Consider the following 16160-nt stretch of genomic DNA (forward strand, 5'->3'; position numbering starts at 1 on the left):
AAACATCAGACGACTTGGAATAGATTTGGGAACAGTTGACGGTGCATGACTGCGTCAGTGCAACTAAAACGGGAAGAAATAATGCCCTCGATAATGCAATTAAACAAATGCAGGAAGAGAGGAGAGGAGAGGAGAGAAGAGGAGAGAAGAAAATAGTTAATTAGTGGTTGAAGTGACCGTTGCTGTCAAACGTTAAAGAGTTTCCTGTCTCACTTCACTCTTGCCTTCATTAGCGTAACGCTCAACCTTGTTGCCTCCTGGTTTCCGTAGAAACAGACTCATCAGCCCACAGTAGTCGGCACGCTCATAAATCAAACTTCTCTGTGTGTGCAGCTATGTGTGTGGAGACAATTTAAAGGACACAGCGTGTCTCGACTGAGTCGTGATATCGTTCATTTTTTTATGATCACTTTCAATGAGTTGATGAGTTTCTGAAATTATTCAGTTTATATGACATGATATGAATTATTGTCCCTTTAACAAACAAACATTTCTGAGAGGGTTGTCAGAGCAAAGATACCTGATCCTCATCATTATTTTCGTGTATGTAGTCGACATGATTGTTTTGGTTTTTTTTCCTGGTGCTTTTCAATTAACATCTCTTTTTTGAGTTAAGCCAAAGCTTTGTGTTCATATCACAGACTAAGTGTTGGCTGACGTTCTGTCATTCTCTGCTGGCAGTGGCGACTACTTCTCACAGTCTGAGAGCTCTGGTCCCGTCTGGTTCTCATTTGATCAGCCCATGTTCCAGAGGGGGTTGAACGTGTCGAGGTTGAACAAATATCACATCGAATTTGACTGCAGCCATCGAGTGACTTGTGAATATTTTTGCCAAGATGTACCAACTGAAACCAGCTCACAGACTAAACAATAATCATAATTCACATCAATATAGTAAATTCACTTTATTTTTTTAAATGGATTGTGTTTGTTTGTTTGTGTTTAGCCTTTTTTTTCTCCCTTTATTTTTTTAAATGGATTGTGTTTGTCTGTTTAGCCTTTTTTTTCTCCTTTGTGCTCCGTGATGTAGCGAGACTCTGAGGTAATTTGACACAGTGCACTCTTCACCAACTTGACTTCACCTCATTCAATAACAGAAACAGCAGAGAAACAAAACACTCGGCTGTCAGTGTCTAGCAATGCTGCGTATCACAGATTTGTGTAAAAAGTAATTTTTCTTCCAGTTGATATACAACAATCACTTTCCAGAACTGCGTCTCTCTCTTTTGTCCTCGTCTGTCTCGGGCTACAATGGATACTTCTCTTTTTACAAAGTATCTGGTTCCTAGTGTTTTCCCAAACACAGCCTGACCAGGTACAGGCACCGCTGGCCTTTTCTCTGAGATAGGTATCTCCAGAGCCATTTGGGTTTCTCTCTCTCTTTGTACTGACACAGTCTGCTCTGTTCGTCACATCGCCGTCTCCATTTCAGTTGCCCATTCAGTTAGCCTTTCTGATCTTCAGTTGGCTCCACCACAGGGCTCACTGCTGGGCCAACCTTAAACAAGAAGAGCTTTTCAGGGAGTCCAAAGACAGAGTGAGCACCACTTTCGATTTATCCATGGGCGGTAATGAGAGTGCCTGCTTCACACCATGGGAATCCGTCCATGTCCAGGACTGGCCTTCATTAATTGACTAAAGAATCGAACCCACACCTATCAGGTCCCATCAGGCTAACCTTCCGTTTTCCACTTTTTCGTCCCTTCCCCTCGAGGCATTTTCTTCTGCTGCTGCTCAACCGGAGATGAGGTCAGTGTGTGACACTAATCAATTGCCTGTCTTTGATGACAAATGGTGCAGTGGTTTATCTTATGAAAATCAATGAGCCAATATATGTGCCTTCCTTAATCACCTCCCACTGCAAACTGCCATTTGCCTGCAGCGAATCTCACTGATATTAACAGTAAACAGTAAACCAAGAGAACGGCCATAATTTACCAGCCTGGGATCAATAGTACATCTATCTTTCTATCAATGACGGACCTTACTGTAAGAACACTTAGGGTCCAGGTATGTCATTTGGTATGCATGCGTGATCATGTCTAAAATAGGAATGCGTGGGGGTTCTGACATGTGAACAAGTTTAACGCCTCTGTGCATGGCAGTCAGGTGGGAGAGAAGACAGAAGAAAGGAGCCACACTTACACTCATTGACATTACTGCTTATAAACAACGCCACTTTTTATTTCTTCTTTTGCTAATGTTATTAATTGCATTCAACAAGTGCTTTGTGCCTAATGAAAATGTATCTTTAAATCAAACATTGAATCTTATTTAAATAAAAGTTAAATATGAATCACAGTTTGGATTTTACCATATGAATACATTACAATAATTACAACAACTAACATTTTCACTGCGTTGACTCACTGTATATACAGTAAATGCTTGCTGCCACTTTGCCATTTCTGGCCTTGGACTTCTGCATTTGCATTTTTGGCCCCCAATTAACACAAGAAGACTGCAGTAACGGCTCTGTGGCAACGCTGTCAAATCCTGTCTAGGATTGTTCAATGAATTATTTATATTCACAGAGAGCATCATTTGTTTTCTTAATGACGAACCACTTCCTAAAATAGCTTCTAATTATTGTTGTGTCTCTTTAGTTAGTTAATCTAAATTAATCCCCAAATCATGTAATAGGTTTAAGCATTTTTTCTTCACTGACGCAGAAGCAGCCTCTCTCCAACGTCTATGTGCCCCCCCACCAAGCCTTCATTATCTTTCTTTACCTCCACATTTCCCTCAATCACACACACACACACACGGACACACACATATTGAACCCCTCCCCTTCATTCACTCTCTCATCTATCCCACTCTCTGTGTGCATTTACGGTTTAATCAATAGCACAACGAAGTAAAACACACAATAAAGCATGTCACAATAATCTGCAGGCTATCAATGAGAGCCAGATGCACTCTCGACATCCATGTCATTAAATTTCATAGGTTAGCGCTGATCTCTGAATGTCAGCGTGTAAACAGGAATCAACTATTATTTCTCCACAACTGCAGGAGACTGTGCATGCAGCAGGTGAAATCATGGCTTGAATTACAATGCGTCTCGCTGGGACGTGGGTGAGACAGTGGCTGTGGGAGTGTTGGATTGTACTACTGAGACACGGCTGCGGCACGGGCTCATGCACACACTGTTACATCACTGTGATATTCTGGAAATGTACACCTCTCCACGCCCATTATTCTCACGGGCGCAAACGCGCCCAGTGGACTGGCTATAAATGTTGAGCATCACAATGTTCAATATGTGAAACAACAACTGATCCGATAACACTGCATCTGAAGCCATCAGGGCAAGATTTATAGGTTAAAAATAGAAAACAGCATCCAACTAAATGTATTCTAGACAAGTTTAGTAAAACTGGACAAGGTTTTTTAGACTGTTAGTCTGTGGCTTTCAACCAGTGATACGGCAGTATGATTATTCACATCTTCATGCCTCTCTTGTGAAGCCATATCTATGAACAGAGGGCTCGGTCTTGGGGAAGTGGAGGGACAAGGGGGGGTTGAAAACATCAACATTTCCATCTCCAAAATCCACCAATTAAAATAATGTTATTAAAATGTACAATATACTGCATGTCTATATGTCACTGGTTTTGTGCATATTTGTAACTGACTTATTTTGCTTCCCAAAATGCATCTGGCTTTGTCATCAGATGCTGAGTGACCGATACTACTCTCTGTGGTTAATGGTGACAACAGTGTAATTACAGCAGTAAACACTGTGGTCGTAAAATCAGATCTGAAAATAAGAAGCTTTACCAAAAAACCAGGTGAAACCTGTCTGGTTGTTTTCTGCGTACTTATAGCTGGTGTGGAGGACTAACTGCTGCAGGAGACGGAGCCTAAGCTGACTTTGTTGGTCAGACAGAGCAGGAGTGATAATGGTCTGCCTGGCCTCTCCCAGATCCTGTTACACTGCTGGGGACACACAAGCTGCTCTGTATTTAGCAGCAGTCCACTCTGCTGTGAGCGTACACTGTAACTGTGCTGCTGCCTTCCGCCTCACAACAAACATCCGACGAAACAAATGGCTACAGAGAAAGTCAACGTGTTTGTACTGAGTCTCCTTCTGAAAGTAGCCATCGCTTAACCCGCTGTTAACCCGCTAACGCATGGCAATATAAGGATGTTGTCGTAACGGCATAGTAGGAGTAGAGTCACAGTAGAGTCTTAGCTATCTCTGATTGAATTTTCCTTCTACTCATTTCTCTCAGACCTTGAGTCAACATCAAGTCATACTTATTTAACATTAGTATTAAGATTACTAACAACAAATTGTAATCTCATAAAGAGGTGTTCATTATCATCTCATTAAATTAAATGCCCTGTTTTTACTGTTGTTGTTTTTTTTTTAAACACCTTCTGCCTGTGAGCGTCCAGTCTACCCTAAGCCCAGTTTTATGGACAACCAAAAGCAGCCAATCAGCTGACCTCAGACTCAGGCACGAAGAGATGACACTCTTCAGACATTTTTTTCACTCATGAGACTTTAAAAAATAAACCTGTGGTCTAAAGGGAGCCACTGAAGGAACAGACACAGTCGGTTAAATGTGCTCGTGTGCATTGTGGGTATACTGAAGATGGTTCAAGGATACTGAGCAGTAGTAGTAATACTGTAAACCATGTATTCTTAGGTTGGAAATCTGCCTTATTTATAGAAAATCTTTTTACGGACAGAGCCGGTTGAATTACTCTGTGTTATTTTAGTCGTTTTCTTTTATTAAGCGTGCCTTGGAGACAAGGTTATAAGAATAAAACTAAGTCAATTTGGTTTTCTTCTTATTTAAAACAAACAAACAAAAACCACTCTGACCTCAATGATATGAAGGACAGACAGGTTGTTAGTGTTCCTGGGCCAGAGGTACTTAAATCTGACAATCAATCAGAAAGAAATCGTAAGAACAGACTGAAGTAAACAGAAAATGTCTACATTACTGTGGCTACAGGAATGGACTCAGTCCAACAGGCATCTTATATATAATCCAGCTGATGCACTAAATGTTAAACAACAAAGATCCACAATATCTTAATAAAAGGAAAAATAATCTAAATATAGAGAAAAAAGACAATATGATTAAATGTAAACTGCTGTGTTTTTTTTCCAGCTGACATCACAATGGACTGAAGAATAAATTTCGCTCTAAAGTACACTGTCATTTTAGGATTTATTATGTATACCCAGCTCGTCTCTCAGACAGGACCCTGTAAGGTTGACAAAGTGACACAGACAGTCTTGTCTGACACACACATACTCTGTGCAGCATGATGAGATGCTAATCACATTTCCCTCTTTGCCCTCTCTGAAAAGAATGACACTGACAGAAAAGGAAAAAGAAACAATGCCCTTCGCGGTGTTCACGGAGACAAGGTGAACCACAGGTGGAACGAGGACGATGTTTGTACAACGTCGAAGAAGTGAGTCGGAAAACCGGGTTCGCCAGGAATTGAAGACGTTACAGGTCGGAGCAGTTTGTCGGTTGGTGTTGGTGGCGAGGAGAGAGGGAACACGCCGTGCAGGAACAAGCTGCTGATTTAATAAAGAGACAATATTAATGGCTGGTTTGGAACAGCGGGGTCTGCTGAAGGAACGGAGCTAAAATATCTATTAGGATTATGTAAGGGTAGAAGATGAAGTGGTGCCAAACCTGAGGCTCCCCTTTACAAGTATATTAGTGTTTAAAATGTCAATATTTAATATGGATGACATTGTCAGTTAATTAAATCAGCTGTGATGCAGTTGCTAGCGAAATACTTGTAAAAATAAAATGATCTTTTTCTCGTAAGTGTTGGTATCGGCTAAATTCAGCTGTGAAAGGGGAGAGCAAATGTTCTAAAGAGAAATTCTCCATATATTAATTTGACAGTTTATTACTGGTGCTGTGCTGTGCCCACCAAATCTGAGAGTGTGATTCTGGACCCACCCATCACACGGATGGTCGTCTATTGTCATTTTGACAAGCGACCAATCCAATCAGTTTGAGTGATGACAGGGTGGACATGTGCTAATTAGCATCAGCAGCAAGTGTAGAACAAAGGAGACTGCTTTTTTTGTGCTTCGTCATTTCAGGCACTATGTGTGTGTGTGTGTGTTTAGTTTAATATGAGATTTGTATCAAAGATGTTCGCATTTTAGTGTGCATGGTTGTGTGTCAGTGTGTGCAAGGAAGTACACGTATTTGTGAAAATGTGGTCATGTACACACATCTTGTGTGTCTGTGTGTGTGTGTGTACTCATGTGAGTTTACAGGGATAATGAATGAATCATAACCAGTTGGATGGAGCCTGTGGGCAGGGTGGCATTAGTTCATCACAGGTCAGACAAGTCGCCCACACACGGCGAGCTACATTTAGAGCACGGCACCGTGTTTCCGATTTTGATGATGATCAAACACAAATTCCTCTGCAGCTCAAAGACGTTGGAGGGAAGAAATCAATTTTTTTTTTTAGTTTTAAGCTACAGAGCAGATTCTTCCTGCGTGCTTCTAAAGTTAATAACACTGACGCTAAAAACAGTCTGCCGGAGCATAAAAGACGCCCTATAATTTTGTCATACGAGGAGGAAGCCATACATCATAATTGTACAAAATTGCTGAAAATCTCCCTAAAACTGCAGTCTTTTGACGTGGCCCAAAACACAAGGGAAACTGCAATAGATGCAAAGAACAGAATCTGTGTTACTCATTAGCGTCACAGATGCATGAGTAACCAAGAAATAGGGCACAGGCGTTTATGTAAAATGACAACGAATGCAGAAAAGTACATTAGAAGAGCGCAGACAAGAAACTTTAGAGAATTCTCATGGCATTTCTCCCCAGGACTCTGTAGGAACTCATTCTGCACAGATTACCAAAACATTTCTCCGTAGTGTGTCTGTCTGTGTGCTTGTCTGGCACGTAGTCTGAAATATTCCTCTATTGTGAATATCCGGTGCATCACAAAGAGGAGACTGACAAGGCTGTCCGAGGACTGTAAGCTAAGCTGGAGTCCTTTAAACAGCCAGTGACTGCAGTCCATTTTCATTTAAATTAGTTTCTGTTCAACAAACAGAATTAAGTTTGTCAATGAAAACACTGACTAAAGTCTCCTCTTTATCCTCCATGTCCAGTGACTAAACCATCAAGTGAACAAGGAAAAGTGTTGGATTTTTAGAGCACGCCTGCTTGTTTGATAACTGGTTTGATATTTTGAGCTGCTGTACAAACAAATGCCAAAAACAGAGCCAAGATTTCTTGGGTTGTACAGTTGTAGAGCTTACAGAACCATGACGAGAATTAAAGCATGGGAAACATGAAACTCCGTTCAGTGGTCTAACGGAAGAAAACCATCCTGTGTTGTTCAGTGTATTTGTTTCAAGCTGGATTTTACGCTGAGGTTATTGTTGCCAACCTTTCACAACCGCTGGAAGTGTGAAATTCCAAAAAGAAATCTAGGAAAAGTGTTGACCACATACAGCAACAGCTACCTGGTTTTATCTGTGCTTCACACCTGGCATCCTGCGTTCGCCTCATATAATCTCTGTGTCCTTCATCCAATTTATCTCATCCCTTCTTTAGGCTTTTGCAGGCTTACTGGAAAAAAAAAACCTCCCCTTGCCTTCCCCCGTTTCATCTCCCTGCATCCTTTTCCATCCTCTCCACAGTCTCTAGAACACCCTCACCTCCACGTCCTGACCCTTCTTCTCTCCATCTCATCAACTCCTCAGACACTGTGTCTCACTGGTACTCCCTCATTACAATGCCCATGGTGCATCACCACTCCATCTCACCGTAATGGATTTCCAATGCTTCGACCATCTCACCTGCCACGTGCTCATGTCTCCTCCCTGGGTATCATCACTCTGTAAAAGCTGTTTAGAAATGCATGAATCCTTTCTGTGTTATTGTACTCGTTCCATCATTACTCCCAGTCCCAGGAAAGAGCCGCCGTCCAAACCCCACCCCCCGTTCCCCCTGCTCCACCTGCTTATGCTGCATTGAGTCAAAGTGATGGACGCCACTGCAACATCCCAGGATCTATTGAAATGACTTATTATGTGGCGATAATACATCTGGCAGAGAATGCCAGAGTGTTATTCTCTCATCATGACTTTGTGAGTGGAACATTAGCTGCAAGAAATGGATTTGGCTTTGGAATCACACCATGTGCCAAATTTCTCAGGAAATATTTTGCCAGACTAAAAACATTGTGCACATTATCTCTTCCGGTTCCTTAAAATCACATTTGATTTTATGTAAAGTGTAAAAAGTAAACGCTGTCTGCTGTGTTTTGTCTCGGGAAACTTTCCATGCACTGCTGCACTGTGTGGGTTTGAATTCAAATTTGTCGCTTTCCTTCACACTGCTCTTTAAACATTGTGCGTGCAGATGGACTGCGAACAGAAACTGTAAGATCACACACGCAGACACAGCTGTGCGCACATAATATGCATGCCAATCAAGTCGCTTACATGGCCGTCATTTTAACCATCTGAAAACATTTCATTCCTCTCCACCGCAGAGTTCTTGGCGTGATGGAGGCAGACTGTGTCTGATTCATGGCCGAGCTCACACCCACACATGCCTTTCATATCACTGCAAAAATAAACACTTGCAAAGCATATCGCCACCATAAACACCCCCTCCTCCTATTCATGCTGGTGTTCATTTGGTTTCCAGTGCCGCCAGAGTCCAGTGTGTAAAAATGAGTTCCATCTAATGGTAAGACTGCACAAAGGCCATCTTCACCTTTTCTACACACACAATCACATCTACACCTGAATTCATTTGTATTATTATTTACTTGTTATAATGAAAATGTGGTTACCTTTGGTGTTTTGGTGCACTTTCCATTTCTGGCATCTTTAATGTAGGCTATGTCCAGAAGGTCTGTATCCTGCAAACAAGGACAAACACACCATCAAACAATGTCTGTGTTATTCACACACAACAACTTTCACAGTCCACGAACAAGGAATTTTGCACACACACACCTGCCACCTGTTTCACAAACAAAATCCTTTTGTGGGTGTGTGCAAAATAGCAAACGGAACAGAAGGGCAACATTAACCTGGAAGTCGTTCAGCAAACATGACAGATTTCACACATGCACAAACACAAATGCTTAGCATTTGACGAAATTGTCATTAATTGTCACCACCTAAATTGTTTTAGCCGGGGGGGAAAAAAAAGGTTAGATGCAGATCACTTCACACATTCATCATGTTCTGCTGCTGCAGGATACGCTGCCATAACCCTGGCACAGCTTGGCTGCACCGAGCTGTTTAGATGACAGACACCAGGGTTAGTACATTTTTAAATGAGATGGAAACACCACAAACATTATTGATATTTTGATTTACCAAGAAGGTAAAGTAAAGCATTTTAAGTAAATGGAAACCTTGGCTCCACTGTTGATTCGTTATTGATATGGCAATGTGAGAAGCGATGTTGAGTCTTTTTCTTACATTTTACATCCCACTGTGGCGACGAAGGCTGGCAGGAACGTTTCTTTAAAATGTTTTTTAACAGACATCAAAAACTCGCGATGTGCCTCCGTATCTGCAAAACTTTATTCTATTCAAATGACAGATCCTTCCTAGTTTCGATATATATTTTTCTCTTTTCTCACCTTTTGTTTGAAACATTCCGTACTTGTTCACACTGCTGCTGGCCAGACACTGAGTTAGCAGTTCATATATATACAAAATGTAATTCTGCAGAAAGATTGGCTGCCCTGCCTCAGTCGCCGTGTCCCTTCATCTGTCTGGAATATCTCTTTATCTCTCTAAGAGGGAGCCGGGGCATGAGGTGGAAAATTAACCAGAGTGAACTGTGTGTCCACTCAGCATTATCTGGGGAGAAGGGGAGCAACAGCGGCTTGACTCAATCCGAGGCTGCAAATGCCTGTATCTGACGATCTCAAGGCCATAAGCTCGGTAGAAAATTGCAAGAAGATTTTCTCCTTATCTACAAGTCAATACCCTTTATCCACGCCTCAGTGGCCACACAGGGTTATTTTCGTATTTGCAAATATATATACGTTTTTAAAAAGTGCACACTTGCTTTTGTTTTCTATTATTGCCAGATATAAATCTGGATTTAAAAGTCATTTTGACACAAAATGACTTCAAATTTGACAGAAATCCATATATATCGTCACTACTTCTTGTGACACAATAGACAATCAAAACCAATCACAAAAGATGATCAGATAGTACACTGTGCTCCCTCTGTTGACTGACTGTATTGCCTCACCCCCCCCCCGCCCAACATTAAGAAGGATTAAGCAGCAGAAGATGAATGAATTAAATAAATGAAAAATGATAACAAACTGTTATGTCGTTATTCTTCCATTCTTATACTGCCTAACCTTTTTCAGGGTCATCTGGGAACTGGGGTCAGTTATTGAGCAAGGAAAGAATGGACTGAACCGGCAAACGTCCTCATAAAGAGCAAGAGCGTTAGCCAATTTTCACCATGTAGCCCCTATCTCCACATAAGAGGCAGCAATCAAAACAGTTTGTTTGGCGACTGTGGTCCACAAGGACACAGTCTCCCCTCAAGTATTTCGTCTGTCTGTTTGTGGAGCAGAGTTTATAAGCCAAAGGTCAAAGTCGACATCAGGTCTGTAAATACCTGCCTTTGAAGTTACTTTGGAGAGATGGAATGCCACCTGCAGGTCTGCAGAAACAGTGGGGCTACAGGAAGCAGCTCACTGATGTGGTCTTCTCTCCGGACCCTCTGGGTGTGCACATTTAATGCAGCTCTGACCAGGTTCTTACTGCTTACTTTTTTAAACATAAAGCCAAAAAAAAACCAAAAAACGACTGAAGCCAAAACTGCAATATCCTAATTCCTGAGTGAATACAGAAATTATTGTTAAACTTATTTAGCTGACAGTCGTACACGTCATGAATCTGTCACTTGGGCTGCATTTATAGTAGCACCTGCAGAGATAAGAGGGGAACCAGAAGAACATTATAGTAGCACCTGCAGAGATAAGAGGAGAACCAGAATGGATGCATACTTTTATTTTTTGTCTTTCACTTCTTTGTTTTTAATGTCTTCTTTCTCTTTGTGCATCAAAACGGTGCCTCCACTTTGCCTATCAACGTCAGGTAGGTAAGCAGGACCAGCGGGGTTAGAACGACGGGAATTAATGAACACACTTAACCTCAGCTGGCTCTGGGCCCTGTTCTTCTCTCTACTTGTTTGTCTGTACAGTCCTTGTTCACAGAACACATGCACTGTGCTGCCTTCCTCTTAAAATTAAAGCCATTATTTATAAAATAGGGGGCAAAGAGAGACATTTCCTGAAACTTTATTATTGATCTAAATGTTCCGGTTGTCAAATGTACCACTTTAAATTATTATTAGAGGGATTAGTAAATGGATGTGCTTGGATATTCACACTATTTGTTTAAGAGGAAATTATTTGTCACAAACAGATAAATTAAAATGAATGTGTGCAGTAATATTCAGGTTGTACACGTGCAAAACTGTGTATATAAAATACTTTAGGTGACACAACCTGACTCCATGGGTTTTAATTAAAAAAGGCAGAGGAAATTTGGCTGCTGTGATTTAGGAGTGATACTATTGTTAAGTTAAATTTATCCTCTGAAGCAAAAAGCTATCACAGCCTAAACGGCATTAGCTCAGGTTGGAATCGCTGGTGTTTGAAAAAATAGTCTGAAAAAGAATCTGACTGAAGGTTGAAAGGAAAGAAAGGAGTAAGTGTTACTGACAGCCACAGGTTAGCCTGCTCATTTGTTATTCTGTGGGTTCAAAATGAAAATGCACTCCGCGGAGCTCAAGGCCACTGCTGAGCAACAGTGACATGAAAAGGTGGAAAGGAAGGCAAATGAAGGGCTGGGTTTTGGAAAGAAAAAAAAAGTCTGTCTTGTCAAGGCCAAAGTGGAGGAAAAAATACAGTTAATCCACGCTGAGTGCTACCGGTAAGAGCTGAAAACAACATTTTCAATCTGCCAGCATGACTGTGTTGTGGTGTGGTTGTTGGGGTCAAGAGGTCATATAGACCAGAGGACCCCAACTATTTTGGACTGTATCGCTGCACTGAAAGATCATTCAAGGAGCATTAATGATTAGTACATTTTTAAAATGTTCTTTTTAAATGAAGTAAATTATGAATTATGTCCTGGTCACCCCTGATATAGACTGCATTGGTTTAACATTGCAGGGTGACCTGCGAAACCCTCATGCCTTCCTGTGGCCAAAAATAAGCTCCAGTAGAAACACAATGTCAGGTGGAAGCCAAGAGAGGCTCTCTGTGTACATAAACTGCAACTTGGAATGTAAATCAATGGAAGGATGAGACAGGGGAGAAGAAAACATACGGTGCAGGAGTTCATAAAAGCCATGGCATAACTAATAAAACCATTGGGTTTCTAATGCACAGGGACCTTCAAAGGCCTGTAGCCTCAGGTCAGCGAGGTGCTCGCAGAGACACGTCTCTTAATCATGAACAAACCCGCTGCTCCTGTGAATAAAACCCACTACAGCCGTACTTTTGCTCTGCCTGTCTCTGTAAGTGGCCCTTCAGTAACACACAACATGTACTGTTATGGTAGAAGCAGTTGGTGGAGAGCTGTGCTTGAACTTGGTGGAGAGTCACACATCCACTCGGGGGTTTTCTGAAGAGCGACAGAAACAGACGTGGAGCAGAAAAAGTCACACGGCTTTACACCAAGAGTGGTCTGACACCAGAGAATACATGCTGCAAAAATATGCATTTTACATAAGCAAATGTGCACGTACACCTGTTCTTCAACAAAGGTCACTGCAGTCAGTGTCTTAGTCTGTGTTCTAAGGCTGTCTTTTATATAATTTTTTTTATTAACATTAGTTTCCCTCTCTGCTGTTTAACATAGATTTAAGAGATTAGTGAAATGTATTTGTTCACATACTAGGTATATATGTATTTATATAGTCGTTTGTGCTGCACTGTCAACATCTAAAAACTCCTGAGGGTCAAGTACATGCTGGTTTAAAAAACAGTAATAAAAATATATTCCTGTAATTAAATCTGTATTTCAGCCGTCAGAACCGAAGGTCGTCGGCAACACGACTGACTAATATCTCATATTTTGCCATGTGAAATATTTTTAATCAAGCCACTCTTGCCTAGACTTTGAAGAATCATAAATTGTGCATAAGTAATTCTGCATATAAGCAGAATTCTCATTCGGCTCGGCCGCGCTGAGTTTCCTTTTTATTCATTTCCTCTGTGATAATTATTCCATTCCTTCTCCGGGTGCCTGCAGCCTGTCGATCCTTATTGTAAATACTATAAATAGACTACACTGGTTACACCCTGATTACAGTACACGTTCAATGTCACCATGCTTTCCTTTGTTGTCACCTTCACATCATGTGCCATTACCATTAAATCTGATTACGTCCTGCTCTGCAGCCGAGCCGAACCTTCTTCATGGCAATTACAGCCCAAAGAGCTTAGACACAATTTTTAATTTGAATCCAAGCAGGAACAGATAACACAACACAGGAGTGGATTTTTGGGACAAAAATAGAAAATGTCGAAATTGCTTCCTGGAGCGTAAAAAAAATCACCCTTTATATAAAGATGTTTTCTTTACAATAACTAGTCTCCTGTGGCCAATGGAAATGAGTGGATGAATTGAATATGAGTTAAACTAATTAAAAGCAAACAGGGGAAAAATGCACCCAGTTTGATCCATCTAAAACATAATAATAATAATCACTCCTTTAACAGCAGGTCTGTGTTCGTTTGTACAAATGCATAACGTTGGACTGAGAAGCAAATGGAACCATACGACGCTGGTAATCTGTTCATGGTCAGACAATTAGGAAAAAGGACAAAGAGCTCAAAGGTCATTAAGCAGAAAAGAAACAAGCAGAAAGGGATTCTGGGAACACAATCGCCAATGGAGCACGGTTGTAGGTGATAGCAGCTATCAGTGACTAGCAAATTGCAGAACAGCTAACAGAGATAAAGGTCCTCAAGTCATTGTGTTGTATGTTAATAGCACAGTCATCAATGAGTGCACATCTTAGAGAGAGCAGCTGGCCGTCGAGACAAACTCACACTTTTATAAACAGTGTACGTGCTCACAGTTCACACTGGTCATCATTTTCCCCTAAAGTGTGCAGGGAAATATAGGTAAAAAGTGTTGTGTACAGTGCAGTGAGGGACGCTGAAGAGAGTGCAGTCGTCTCTGGAACAGAACACAAGTGAGTGGGATGATAAAGAAAGCAAAGCCACTTCCCTCATCTGTCTATCATCCTCTCTCTCCGTCTTTGTTACGCTTCTAGCAGGATTTTTACTGCCCCCCCCCCCCCCCCACACACACACACACACACTCCTGTCTCCTCCTATCTACGCCTGTTACGCCTCGGACATGCAGCTTCCCGTGTCTTCCCTCACCCATCCTCTCCCTGAACATCAACCTCCTCCAGTTCCTGCTTATCTCCCTGTTCTGTCCCTCACTCCATCTGCTCTGGGTGCAGCTCTCGTGCTGACTGATGACGTTTCACATCTCGTCTCGTCCCGTTCACTACACCGGCACACTGACGCACTGCCCCCCCCCCCCCCCCCCCCCCACCCCCGACACACTCCTTTGACTCTCCGGCTCTAATCTGCTGCAGTGTAACTGTGTCTTAGATCTTTATCCAAGTCCTGTAGCTTCACACACTTCCCCGCACTAACATAAAAAAAAAAAAAAAACATTAAATAAAAGCTTGCAGTGTTTGCTGTAATGTTGCCAACAATCACATCAACAAATCAGTTTTTTGTTTTTTTTTTACATCAAAACTCATTGCATTATATGAAAAGTGTCACATCCTGGTCAGAACCCACTGCTACTCTAAAACCAAACAAAGACAATGTTGTGTTTGTCCACAGCTCCTAAAAGTGTCTGAGAGAAATCACAGAGTGAAGCCGCAGATGTGAAGAAAACAACGTCTAAAAGGATTCACCACTAGCACTGCTTCGGCTTGTCTGCTAATGTATTGATTAAAAGCACAATTCTCCATGTGTTCCTCTCTTCTAAGAGGCTAACTCTCGTTGTTCTCTCTCTCCCATCGTGTACTGCATCTCTCTGGAGGAGAACTCTCAGAGAGAAGCTGGTATTTTAAGTAAAGCCGACTGCTGCGCTCCTAACCTCAGCCCAGTGCTGCTGATGCTTTCTAATCATTCCAGCAAATTATACCAAGTTGTCAAAAAAAAAATCAACTGACCCACATTTATGACCCACTTCTGACGCCCGTGCAGAAATGGAACAGTTGGAAAAAGAGGAGTCATATCAAAATTCGGTGAAGGGATTTGAAGATAAGAGTGACTGCTGGGAAGGAGCGGGAAAACTCTGACGTCACCTGTACCAGGTCAAACCCTCACAGCAGGATGACGGTGAGTATAGAGGCCGGTGGAAAGTGTTTGCAGACACCAGTCAGTCTCTCAGAGGGTCAGCGTTTGACATCTGATGATATCTGTTAAATGACACGTCCCTCCTCAGCCTTATCTCTGGTACTGACATCAAACTTTGAGGTTTTTTTTTTACCCCTTAACTTTTATTTGCTTTGTTCGTGTGCCTAGAAAGTTTAATTATCTACAAAGGAGAAGGCCAAAAAGGTTCCCCTCTGTGTTAATACTACATTTCCTGACATTAACATTTGGAAACAGAGAGACAGCAGCAGGATAATTGCTGCCACTAAGTACAAAGGAATTTGGCTCAAAATGAGAAGCAGCAGGGCAGCATGAAAACCCAGAAACCCCCGGCTGATAGGACTTCTAATGCAATTATTTCAATTAGTCCGCATCAAAGAAATCAATAAGACAAAGTCAAATCTGTTTGAAAGCTGTCTTAACGTGAGAGCGCAATAATTCAGGGTTGGGAGTGAAACATGATATTGAGGTCGCTGTTTCATGCTGGGAGCTGTAAATGATTAATGTGGCACCCCAGTAATTAAAAATAAAAATCAGTTTGATCTCTGTGATTATGGCATCAAATGCATGAGAAATTGTTTTGAAACCACAGGGTAAACTTTAAATTGGTCCCTAGTGTAAATGCATTAGGTTTTAAAAAAAATAAAATAAATATAGATAAAGGGATGGCAGCTTTCTACACACTGGTTTAAAACCAACTTATTATCAAAAAA

General features: G+C 41.5%; 1 protein-coding gene across 1 annotated transcript in view; it reads right to left on the reverse strand.

The window, feature by feature from the left end:
• The window catches only part of LOC103381058 (1-phosphatidylinositol 4,5-bisphosphate phosphodiesterase beta-1), a 79265-nt gene that overhangs the window by 48628 nt on the left and 14477 nt on the right, over window positions 1-16160 (reverse strand). Inside the window, exon 3 of the mRNA XM_008313236.3 lies at window positions 8830-8898. Coding sequence (XP_008311458.1) covers window positions 8830-8898 — 69 coding nt within the window. The remainder of the gene's footprint in view (window positions 1-8829; window positions 8899-16160) is intronic.

Source organism: Cynoglossus semilaevis, chromosome 7 (assembly GCF_000523025.1).
Source record: "Cynoglossus semilaevis isolate Cse_v1.0 chromosome 7, Cse_v1.0, whole genome shotgun sequence".
Classification (NCBI taxonomy): Eukaryota; Metazoa; Chordata; class Actinopteri; order Pleuronectiformes; family Cynoglossidae; genus Cynoglossus; species Cynoglossus semilaevis.